Source organism: Miscanthus floridulus, chromosome 5, assembly GCF_019320115.1.
Source record: "Miscanthus floridulus cultivar M001 chromosome 5, ASM1932011v1, whole genome shotgun sequence".
In the NCBI taxonomy this organism is placed as follows: domain Eukaryota; kingdom Viridiplantae; phylum Streptophyta; class Magnoliopsida; order Poales; family Poaceae; genus Miscanthus; species Miscanthus floridulus.
This window is the reverse complement of record NC_089584.1, coordinates 88,320,346-88,332,035: the sequence shown is the minus strand read 5'-3', so window position 1 is coordinate 88,332,035 and position 11,690 is coordinate 88,320,346. Positions and strand designations below refer to the sequence as shown.

Sequence of the window (11,690 nt, the reverse complement as noted above, 5' to 3'; positions counted from 1 at the left end):
GAAATTTATAAGAAAATAATTATAGCTCCAAAAATTCTGAAAATTTGTGTGTAGCTTCTGTACATGTTCTAGTATGGTTTAAAAATATGAAACTTGAAATTTAAATAAATTTTTAATGTTCAAAAATTCAGTTAATTAATTGATAAATGTGATTTCCATGATTTTTGTAGGCCACTGTATAACTTCAAAAATTATGAAATTATTTTGGTACACTAATTTGTCATGAGGAAGCTTACATAAAATTTTGAGGTCATTTGAAGCAAGTTCATTTTTGGGCTTATTTCCAAATTAATTCAAAAATGGATGAAAGCAAACCGTAAGTGTTAGTTTAGGGTTTGATCTTGTTTTGGTCATGTTTTATGACCAGTAGGGTTTCAAGATCAATTTGGTCAAGTCACTTGTGTGGTCCTTGATGGTAGAATTGCAAGTTGATTTTGTTGGCTTGCAACTGTACCGTGAAGGACAGTTGTACTCAAGGTGTTATTATATTTCATGTACCAAGAAAGCATCATGTTTACATTATCATCATGTTGAAGCATATGTTATTATTTCATGTAGAAACCAAGAGTGAACCAATCCTAGTTGAGCAAGTTGTGGAAGAATCCTCGGTTGTCACGGGATTCGATAATTGTGGTACTAATCCAAAACCCGAGATTGTCAATGAAGGCAAGCCCCGGTTTATGCATTAAACCATTACCTTGTTTACTTTGAAAAGTTTATCACTTATGTTACCTATTGCATTAAGTTGATTAATTCAAATGTTACCTACTTGATGCATTGCCTACCTTGTTAATTGTTTATCATCCTTGAAGATGATTTCATTTACAAAGGCGTAGAATGCTTAGTATGCTTTATGGTAGGTTTTCAAAGTAAAAGTTTCGATACAATCAAAGATGACATACTAGCCAAAGAAAGAAAGAAGATAGAATGAACTAGAGACTAGTCGGGTAACTTATCTTGAATGTTGGGTAACGTTGCTGACTATGTCGCTTAAAGGCCACTCATTGTGAATCTTCTGAACGAGACCCTTTGTAGTACTGGTCATATACTCCGGTAAGCCTACTTCGGCTAATCTGATACTAAGATGAATGCCCATGCACTAGGAGTGGAGAGATGGTGGGAGTAGCGTGTACCCTCGTGGCTGGAATGTGGCCGGATTTGAGGTGTGCTGTGCTCTCGGGTGACGTGGAGATGGCTTAATATAGGAGGATTTGGTAGCAAGGTTGATATATGCAAGATTAAGTTCTACATATGTCATGTGATAAGGAATCCCCAGCTAGGACTTGAATCAATTCGAATTGCCTGTGCTCCACGGATATGGAGACTCGATTCATTACAGAAGCAATGCAGGACTGGTGAATTATTAAAACATGAGAAAAAGAATGGAATGAGAAGGATTGGAATATGGGAAATGTACATTTAGTTTGAGATAATGAACTAAAAGGACTTAGGGGTAAAACTTGAAAATAGGATGAAGAATAGTAAGCTTTTGGCAAAGAACTTTTGAATCTTGCTACATCCTTACCTTGCCCCAACACCTGCATCTTTAAAGTCTTTCACCCCCTATTACGTCGGGTTAGTCTTGTTGAGTACTTTTGTAATCAGGGTTTGTTAACCCTTGTTGCACGTGAGTTGCATGCGCAGGCTTGTTTTGGTCCCTGCTGCATGTCTGTGTTCGAAGTCAATGATGATGAGGAATGATGAATGGCCTTTGGACAAGGCACTAGTTTGTATGATAAATAATGTTAATGTAATATTATCCCACTACTATGGTTGTATGACACTTATGGTTTTGTAAGTTTAAAACAACTGGTTTGTAAACTATGTTATCTTAAGACTTCCGCTATATTTCACTCTGATGTATATATTCGAATAAAATGTTGTAATCTGCAATGTCTATGATTGGGATCCTGTTCGGAAAAGATTCATGGATGATTCGGGTTTCCCGAGGACACCCGACAGACCTGTTAAGTTGTTGGGAACTCGTGTACGCTATCAGAGGTCTGTTGAGACAATGATAGGTGCACGTGGACCCGATTTCTTAGGAGGTTCTGCCACAGTATGCACCTTTGCACCATCGTTGGTGTACTTGACACCTTGCCGAGAATCTACTCCGGAAGGACGGTGTCAAGAAAAACTTTGATCTGTTCCAGGAGGCTGCTCAACAGCTTGAGGACAAGTACTTTAGGGAAAAGTTGGAGCAGGTCAGACCTGCATCAAATGCAGAAGGTAGACAATGGCTCACAGGTTTAATGAGGGATTTGGAGAAATGGACAAGAGCTCACGACACTGGTGGCTGGAGGTACAAGTTTTAGTGCAGCAACATGGTAGAGTCATTCAATAAGTTGCTATTGGGGATACGTGGTATGCCCGTGAATGCAATTGTTCAATTCACCTTCTATAAGCTTATTGCCTGGTTCAACGATAGACACGCCCATACATTGCAGTTGAGGAGTGATGGAGAGATATGGGCTCCGAAACCAAAGGCACGCCTAGAGAAGGCAAGAGAAAGGGCTGGCACACATGAGGTTGCATGCTTTGACCACACCATAGGGACTTATCAGGTCGAGCATAGGGATGGTACAATGTCCGATAGCGAGGTCCGAGAGTCGAGGATACATGTGGTTGTCCTCCAAGATTTCAAGTGCACTTGTGGTAAACCAAGGCAATACCACTTTGTATGGTCTCATTTAGTGGCAACAGCTAGGCATCACAACTATAATATCGAGAGGAGGATACCTCATGAGTTCAGTGTCAACACGCTTGTGAACACATGGAGCCCCCGCTTCGTGCCTTTCCGGGACCCTAGAGAGTGGCCTCCATATGATGGGCCGAAGTAAATTGCGGATCAAGCTTACCGTTGGAATAAGCGTGGATCAAGGCGGAGGACGAGGCATAGGATGGTTATGGATCAGATACCCGAAAGAACTAGGCGTGGGAGAGGAACTCCATTTGTTACTGATCCCGAGCAGTACGAGTGCGGCAAGTGCGGTAGACTTGGCCACAACTCACAAAGTTGTCATTGGCAGATTAGTGAGGTAGGACTATTGGTTTATAGTATTATTTTATATTTGTCTTCTTCATATATTTAATTATGCATGTCTCAATTTATGCTTGTATTTTTGTCAATTACTTATACATTTATAAGTTCATGTTTCATTGTACATTGCAATTCTAATTCATTCACTTTTTTTGTAGGATGGAGCAATTCCACCTGCTCGACCCGATGTACGAGGAGACCCACCAAGGACATCTCGTTGCGCTGGGGCAGGTAATAATCTATAAGTTTTATTCGTACATGTGTTCGTGAAGTAACATGTGACTATGTTTTATTCGATGCAGGACCTTCCGTACCTTCGTTCTAGGACCCACAGTGGGTTCTTAGACATTCGGTACGACAATAGGTACACTCCTTTCCTGCAAAGAGCTGGCCTGGATGTCATCTCCTTTCAGGTTCGTCGTGGGTTGCCCAAGTTCAACTCAGCGGCAATAACTGCATTGGTAGACAGGTATTAAAGTGAATCATTGCCTCCATTCATGGCCATTTGTTCATGCGATTAACTTTTTGATAAGTAATCTTGCTTGGTCTTAAATATAGGTGGCGGCCGGAAACTCACAACTTCCACCTACCTTTTGGGGAGATGACAGTCTTGCTTCAGGACTGTCAGAAGATGCTAGGCCTAAGGATTCATGGGAACCCAGTCACCGGGCAGTGCAGGTCAGAGGGCTAGAGAGCACGAGTGGAGGCCTTCCTTGGGTGTGAGCTTGGCGAGCAAGGGTCTCGCACTTCTAGAGTTCCCATCTCATGGCTACGTGTAGAGTTTGTACAGTGCCCCGAGGAGGCAGATGAGGAGATGGTTGGGTACTACTGCCGGGCGTGGATCCTACACCTTTTTGCTTGCATTCTCTTTCCCGATGCCACGGGTGACAATGCGTCATAGATGTGGATCCACTGCCTCAGTGACTGGGACCAGGTGGGTCAGTACAGCTGGGGCTTCTACAGTCTTGTGTTTTCTATACCGGCAGCTGTGCGAGGGGTGTCATCGGTCTACGGTGAACCCGTCACTTGGTGGATGCGTGTACCTATTACAGCTATGGATGTGGGCTTGTTTTCCAGTTGGTCGTCCAGAGGTTCTGACTCGTCGTGAGTGGTTCCAAGGTCAGCCTCCAAGTCGCCAGCCGACGTGGGCGTACCTTTGGGACCTAGTCAGGGTTCCGCACACGAGGATAGACCGGGCGTACATTGAGTACACGAACGAGCTAGATTCGCTAACGGCGTCTAGTGTAAGTAAATTTTATTTTCCATGCTGCTTTGAAAAGGATTAGTATACCATCTAACATCTTATTTGGAGATGTTGCAGGTGGAGTAGGAGCCATATGGTGGAGAGGACGCACTTCCTTTTCAGCTGAGCAACATCTGTGGGGCTGACGACTACTTCTATAGGATGAGGTGCCCTCTAATCTACTTCTATGCTGTCGAGTACCACCTGCCAGATAGGGTTGCACACCAATTTGGAGTGAGACAGCTTTGGCCTATGCCTCTGTTCTCGACTGGCGTTGACTTACACAAGTAAGTGGTTTGATATTTCAAATGTCTCATGATGATGGTCCATTTCTTATAATATGGTGCAACATACGTGGATTAATGTAACGATGACATACGTGCAGGTTGGATCATCAAAGGAACAAGAAGATTTTTGACTGGGAGAGGCACCACCAGTCCTACATTGAGGAATGGGAGGAGATGCATGACAACGTGGACGACAACAACGAGCCACACACGAACCGTGAGTTCAGGCGGTACCAAGCTTGGTACCAGCGTTCGACACAGTGCAGGCTTAGGCTACAGTGGACCGAAACTGACTACGCCGACATCGAGTCCTCCGATGATGAAGACACGGCGTACGACCAGTCAACTCGTGCAGGAAGGCAGGTGGAGGCAGGACCAATCTTGGATAGAGTGGTAAGCCAATCGTCTTATTTTGTTATGTTGAGTTACATAACAATACATTAGGCGTTCTTGGACCGACATTAGGAGTTATCTATTGTAGTTATTGCAACCTTCGAGCCGTATAACCCTTATAATAAGTTACATTCTTGTACAAAAGAAAACAAAACTAAATGTTATCTGTTCAGAAGTCTTATTATTGAAAACTTTGTTGCAGGGCAATACACTAAAATGCTCAGTTGAAGAGATCGAGCGCATTCGGCCGAGAGTCAATGACGACTACATACTTGGCTTCCTAGATGTAAGATTTAAAATATTCTTTCAAACAAATCATTAATACGTTATATTCTTTCAGTTAACATAGTTTTGTACAACAGAGGCTGTCACGTCATCTACGTCGTGCGGCTGGTCGTTGTGGTTGCAGGACAAACACGATGCATGACGTGTACGATCCTTCTGCAGGAAGAGGAGCCTTGGGTTCCTCTAGTCAAGCAGCTATAGGGGACGGGGACGAGGACGAGGAGGACGACGACAATGATGACATGGACAAGAGGCACGATGAGCTTGGGCCCTCTTAGCTCCATGACGCTCCATCGACTCATCCTACACCACCTCTAGGCACTAGGCGACGCCGTCCACGTGACCCTTACACTCCAAGCACCAGCGCTCTGGGTCACAAGGGTAGGGGCAAGAATAGGAGACAGTGAGGGACGTGGTAGGTGTTACTATGAACTATTGTGAATTTTGTATTTACTTTTCTATAACTATTCGGGACTATATGGACATTGTGGACTATTTGGACTTTGCATGACATATTATGTTGGTTGTGATATTCGTTGTGGTTGCATTATGCTCATTGGATGATTAAATGTTTCGAATATATATTGATGTCTCTGTTTGTAACTGTGGATGCTCCTAATACAAGACCGTATCTTACAAATTTTTTGCATGAACCTTTAATCATACTACACTTGTACAAAGGCACAAATGTAGTACACAGATTAACTATAAATTTATTACGTGTATAATCCAGGAAATATTGTACATACGCTTTGTAGAAGAATCTAGGATTACCAAGCAACAGTGAACGAATCTATGCTTTTCAGACAATAAACATAGACTTTTTAGATACACGGACAACATCGAATTATCACATCACTGATATAGACTTTTTAGATACACGGACAATATGCAAGGAAGTACAACTCTACTCTATCTCCACCATCCATCTTATGACTGTTTGATCCAAGGGCTGAGGTGAAGAGGCACACGGATCGCTGACATGGCACATTGAGAGGTCTCCATTCCTCCTCTCAACTTATAAATAACCACTCACTCCCTCTCATTCACACAAACAACAAGGAAGAAGAACACTCCTCAGCATTTGCTTCTGTTGCAGTACCAATGTCTGGAGGGTCGTCCAGAGGGAGAGGAAAGGGGAAGGAAACTACCTGGGGGTGGGAGGGTCTTCTTGGTCCCGATTTCTTTGAGGAAGCTCTTTATGAGAGGTTCTCAGTTGAGAGCAAAACTGATTTCACCAAAGAGGCACCACTAAGAGGATACGATGAAAGGAAAGAAGAGTGGTCAAAATGCATGCATGGTGAGGACTGCCTAGTGCAAATGTTCACCGAGGGAATAGATGGAGGTCGTCGTTTCTTCAAATGCCCGTGAGCATAGGTAATTGTTATTACTATTTGTTTTTTCAATATGTTTGTCTTGTATATCACTTACACGACATACTTATTGTAGTCTTCCTTGGCCAAAGAAAACTATGGGTTCAGTAGGTGGGTCGATCCTCGACCTATTTATCCGCATACGGAGTACATCTACTACCTACAGGACCGTATCTTTGATCTAGAAAGGGGAGTTAGCAGCGGTTACAAGGACGACAACAACAATGGTGCCGATTCATAGGAGGCACTCTGTAATGATCCATATTGCACCTACCCTAACCACAAGAAGAAGGGGCCTCCCCCGTCACCCCCGCCACCACCACCAACAACAACGGGAGGCTACTATGGAGAAGGTGCAACACAATTTGCTATGTGGCTATACTACTAGGATGACTTTATCTTTTTTTACATGTACCCAGGTTTAATTACCTAAGGCATGTTAGGTTTAATTACCTAAGGCATAGTTTAATTACCTAAGGCATGTTAGGTTTAGTCAAAGAAAACTCTGTACTCAGGTTCGGTACATGTAGTCACATGCCATTTAATGTGTGTCGTGTGTTGATTTCTATAATGTCGTACGTCGTTAAGTGTTTTTGCAGCACGTGTTCAAATTTAAATACGTCCGTATCATTAAGCAGAATATTAAGACCATTGATAATGAAAACAACCACATAATGAAAAGTTCAATACTATGCCACATTACACAACATATTAATACTACAACTACGTGCCGATAGTAGACATAGGGGCAAATGCACTTCCAAATCCTCAGTCTGAAACCGACTGAGTAAGCAACTCATCATCCGAGTATCATTCCTCTACTACAACCCTGTTGTTGTGGCTAGGCTCAACTGCCTTGCTCTGACCTGCCTGTCGCTTGTAGTAAGCGGCCTCCGCTTCATCTGTGGCCGCTACGGCCTGAGTGAAGAACGCGTCGTCATCCTCCTCTGCCTGTAAGCCCGCCTCTGCTAGAGCGATGAGCTCGCTCAGTCTGCCAATGTCGTCGTTAGCCTCCTGTGCTTGAATGCCCACCTCTGCTAGAGTGATGAGCTCGCTCAGTCTGCCAGTGTCGTCCTCATCCTCGTCTCCGTCATCACATAACACAATCGGTGATTAAACGGTGCGACTAGCTCGTGATCTATGGCCATCTAACTTCTTCTCCTCATACCATGCACGAGCCACCTCTGCAGCATGTTCCCCGCTACAACCAATTCCTTCATGTATAAAATGCAATCAGTTAGCAACGCAATTATATTACATTTAAAACCAGGCAACGAAAAAAAGGTTTTCAAGCACTCACTCCACATAATGTAGCAACATGCTCGTTCAAGACCTGCATCTGTACTCTTGTCTCCTCCCTTGCCTCATTCCTTGCCCTCTACTCCTCTAACGTCATCCGCCTCTCCAATCCCCATTTGTTAAGCCCAACATCGATCGGGTTACAAATACCGCGTTGTCTAGCAAACTCACGCATCTTTTCTTTGTGATGTTTAACGAATAGGTTGACGTAGTCAGGTCCATATCTCCTCTTCCGTGCAATTAGTTGCCTCTTCTTTAGTTCATCCAAGAACTTAGCTTGATCATCATAACATTCCCAACTGCATTTCCTAGTGCTTTGTTCAAAAGAATTATTATATCATATATGTCTTAGCAAAACAAACAAAATACGATTTCATGTTTACCAGAAAAATAGCGAACCTCATCATACTCAATCATATGGCCGTAATAATGGCATATTCCAAGCTTCGAAGGGACTAGGCTATAGTTGGATTTTACATCACATTCGCACATGACAGGAGGTGCTTTGTAGATTACCCATTCTTTCTTCTTTTCCTTAACTCTCCGCGGTTCTTCCGGCCATTGGTTCTTAGGACCATACAACCACTCCTTGAAACGACACTTCACCATTGAATACACCTAAATAATGAGACATTAGTACATGAACACATATAGCTTAAGATTTTAACACATACACTTTGCACTTACTTCATGCTTGTTTGAACACACAAACTTCAACGTATTCTCAGGGTTTATCACAACTCTATCTCCGCAATCGCACAGAGGAGGTTCCTCGAGTCGTCTAACTACGGCTAGGTGCTTCTCCTTAGCCGTCATTGCCGGAGGGTTAGGGGGTGGAACCCACCGCTTGAAGTGCTCACGTGGATCTCTCCCTCTAAACAAATCATCGAAAAAGAGGTACCTAGGATCAAACTTGTCTGCACCATCGATCCATTGAAAGAAAAAACACCTCTCATGGTCCTACACAACGAGATTCCAACAAAATATTAGTACCATACTTAAACAAATAAAGAAAAAGGATAGTACAAATAATTCCTTACATTAAACCGACTACATGTGTAGAAATAACGCGCGGCTGTGTTCGAATGTTTCGATTGAAAAACATGAGCCGGGAAATCACAGTCACAGTTATGGACAGGAAGGTCAGGAGGGACGGGGGCATCTTTGCTAGACGCGTCGGGGTATAATTCTCGAGGACGACCCCGTTTTCGCCAAAACTCCTCCCGAAACATTTCTTGCATCTAACAAAACGGATGTAATTTAACAAACATAAATAAAAACATCACAAAAAATATCAATGAGAACCATAACTACAATACAACCAATTTCGTTCTAAGAACCAAAAGCAGTTAACATTATACCATAAACCTAGAGTTTCTCATTTCATCCACAACAATGAACCCATAACATAACTACATACGGCTTGGTTTGCTAGCTTTTTTCACGTCATGGAATCAACCTTCGGTTGTATAATACATATATTGAGGGATACAATGAAACCCTAAGTGATGACGATTCTTTGGTTCAAAAATCCGACTAATATGTACAGAATCGATGCGAAAATAACAAGGAGGTGAGCGAGTATACCTTGCTCTCGAAGATCTACGGATCAAATCAAGGTTTTCAAGGTCCAATATGTCGATTCGTGAGGTAGGATGAAGTGGGGAGAGAAAAACCCAAGAGGGAGAAGAAAGAAGAGGAAGAACGCTCGGGAAAAAGGTTAGGCTGAGGTTAAATGTAAGGAGCTCGGTGCCAGTCACTCTGACGCCATGCCCCCTGGCAGGCTATTACCCCATGCCCAAGAGCTCGGCGCCAGTGGCGGTGGCGCCGAGCTCGGCGCCAGTCTCTGGCGTCGAGCGAATGGTCCATTTCATGAATTTTTTTTTTTTTTTTGCCAAGAGTCTATTTGTAAGAAACTTAAAAAAAAAGGATAAATAGTAAAAAAATTCGGTCTGTTTGCATCAATCTTCTTCGTCGGCGAGTCGGGGGAGAACGCCCAACGCCGCGCGCGGGCGTCAACCTCACGTGGACGGACGCAGGTGCGGCGCAGCTGGAGCGCACATGATGGACGAGAGACCGCGTGACGACCTTGCGGAAACGTACAAACCCATAAATTGTCATGCCGACGAGGTGAACGAACTCTGGCCGTGGTTATCTGATCAAAAACCTGGACAGTACCGGGGTCGAGACGTGGATCGATCAAATACCAACCAAAGAGTGGTCTCCTCTGGCTGACTGACTACGTACCTCGCTCGCTCTATCCGCTCGCGCTGCTTGTCCTCATGGAAGTGGAACAATAATCGTTGGGACCGGTGTCATTATTGGCAATCCCATCCCTGCATGTACGATAAAATCTTAAGGCTACACGTTGCAAGTTGACTAGGCAATAACAGGCTAGCAACGGGCTGGCAGTGGCAGATGCACTGAACAACACACCACACCCACATGCCTCATTGCCGTCTCATCAGAAGGCCGTCAAGGAAACAGGGCTCCTGACCACCGTAGCCGAAGGGTACGGTCCTTTTACCATTCCCTCTCGCAGCCTCTCTCGTCCCTGCGGCCACCCCGCGGATATATATGTATATATAAGCGCGAGCGCGCACGGCACTGAATGGTCACACCAGCACCACCTTGAGCTCCCAGAAAGACACGCAATAGCACTGGTGCTGCAGATTTCTTCGTATCTGGCCTTAGCTCACCCAGCTTTGGATCCCCACCAGGCCACTACCGCACCTGCATCGATCGATCATTCGATCTCATCTGTAGTAGCCGAGGCCCTCGTCACCATGGACCTGCACCACGTCGAGGACGTGAGGCCGCGGGACCACCACCAACAACAACAACAACACCAGCTCGTGTTGCGCGAGCGCGGCCGGCGAATCAAGGCTGCCGCGGAGCTGGGGCTGGCGCGCTCATCGGCATCGCGCGGCAGGCAGTGGAGCCGTGCGCTGGGCCTGGGCCGCCGCGCCCTCGTTGTGCCCCCGGAGGAGGAGACCTCGACGGGCAAGCGGCAGCAGGCGCCGAAGGAGGCGACGCCGCCGCTGCAGGGGCGAGGGGATCATGAAGACGACGACGACGAAGAAGATGAGGTGGTGGTGGAGGAGAAGGTGGCGCTGCTGCGGCAGCTGGTGCCGGGCGGCGAGGGCATCGCCGTGGAGGGTCTGCTGGAGGAGACGGCCGACTACATCGCTGCGCTCAAGGCGCAGGTCGGCGTCATGCGCGCGCTCACCTGCCTGCTGCTGTCCGGTTCCGACCTCGACGACGCGCTGCGGCCGGAGTTGTCGGCTGCTGGCGTCCTCACGCGGGAGAAGCCCATGTGAGATTCACAGCAACGAACGTCACTCCTGGCCTTTCTCGCATTCCCGTAGTGAGACCGCCAGCCCCAACGGCAACGGCCTTGGGTTCATTGCGGAAAAAGGTTCAGTTTTGTCCGAGGGCATGGAGAGGAAGGAGATGCTTATCGGAGCACATGGGACCATAGCTCGTGTAAAAAGAGAAAAGAAAAAATTCACGAAAAAAAGGTAGTTGCAGCGAGCCGGCGATGACCTCAATCACCTCTTTTTCTATACGGGAAAAATCCAAAAAAAAAGAGAAGCAAATCTAATGGTTTGCATGGACTGACTGTCGAATCCAACGGAAGAAAAAAAAAATCATGTGTTCAGAAGTCTTGAAACACTCGAGTATCGTTTAGCTTTTTCGAAAACACGAGAAAAACATATCTAAACAAGTATTTTGAAAACTTACTCGAAGGCGTTTTCCTAAAAATTGTG

At 45.2% G+C, this 11,690-nt stretch overlaps 1 protein-coding gene across 1 annotated transcript; it reads left to right on the top strand.

The window, feature by feature from the left end:
* The first annotated feature begins 10,436 nt into the window (after window positions 1–10,436).
* Window positions 10,437–11,629, top strand: LOC136452544 (transcription factor IBH1-like). Its single transcript, XM_066453153.1, has one exon. The coding sequence runs from the start codon at window positions 10,707–10,709 to the stop codon at window positions 11,238–11,240; it is 534 nt and encodes a 177-aa protein (XP_066309250.1). The 5' UTR covers window positions 10,437–10,706; the 3' UTR covers window positions 11,241–11,629.
* The last annotated feature ends 61 nt before the right edge of the window (window positions 11,630–11,690 follow it).

What these genes read in the sequence shown, in the direction of transcription:
- LOC136452544 (XM_066453153.1), top strand. Translation starts at nt 10,707, where the DNA reads ATGGACCTGCACCACGTCGAGGACGTGAGGCCGCGGGACCACCACCAA.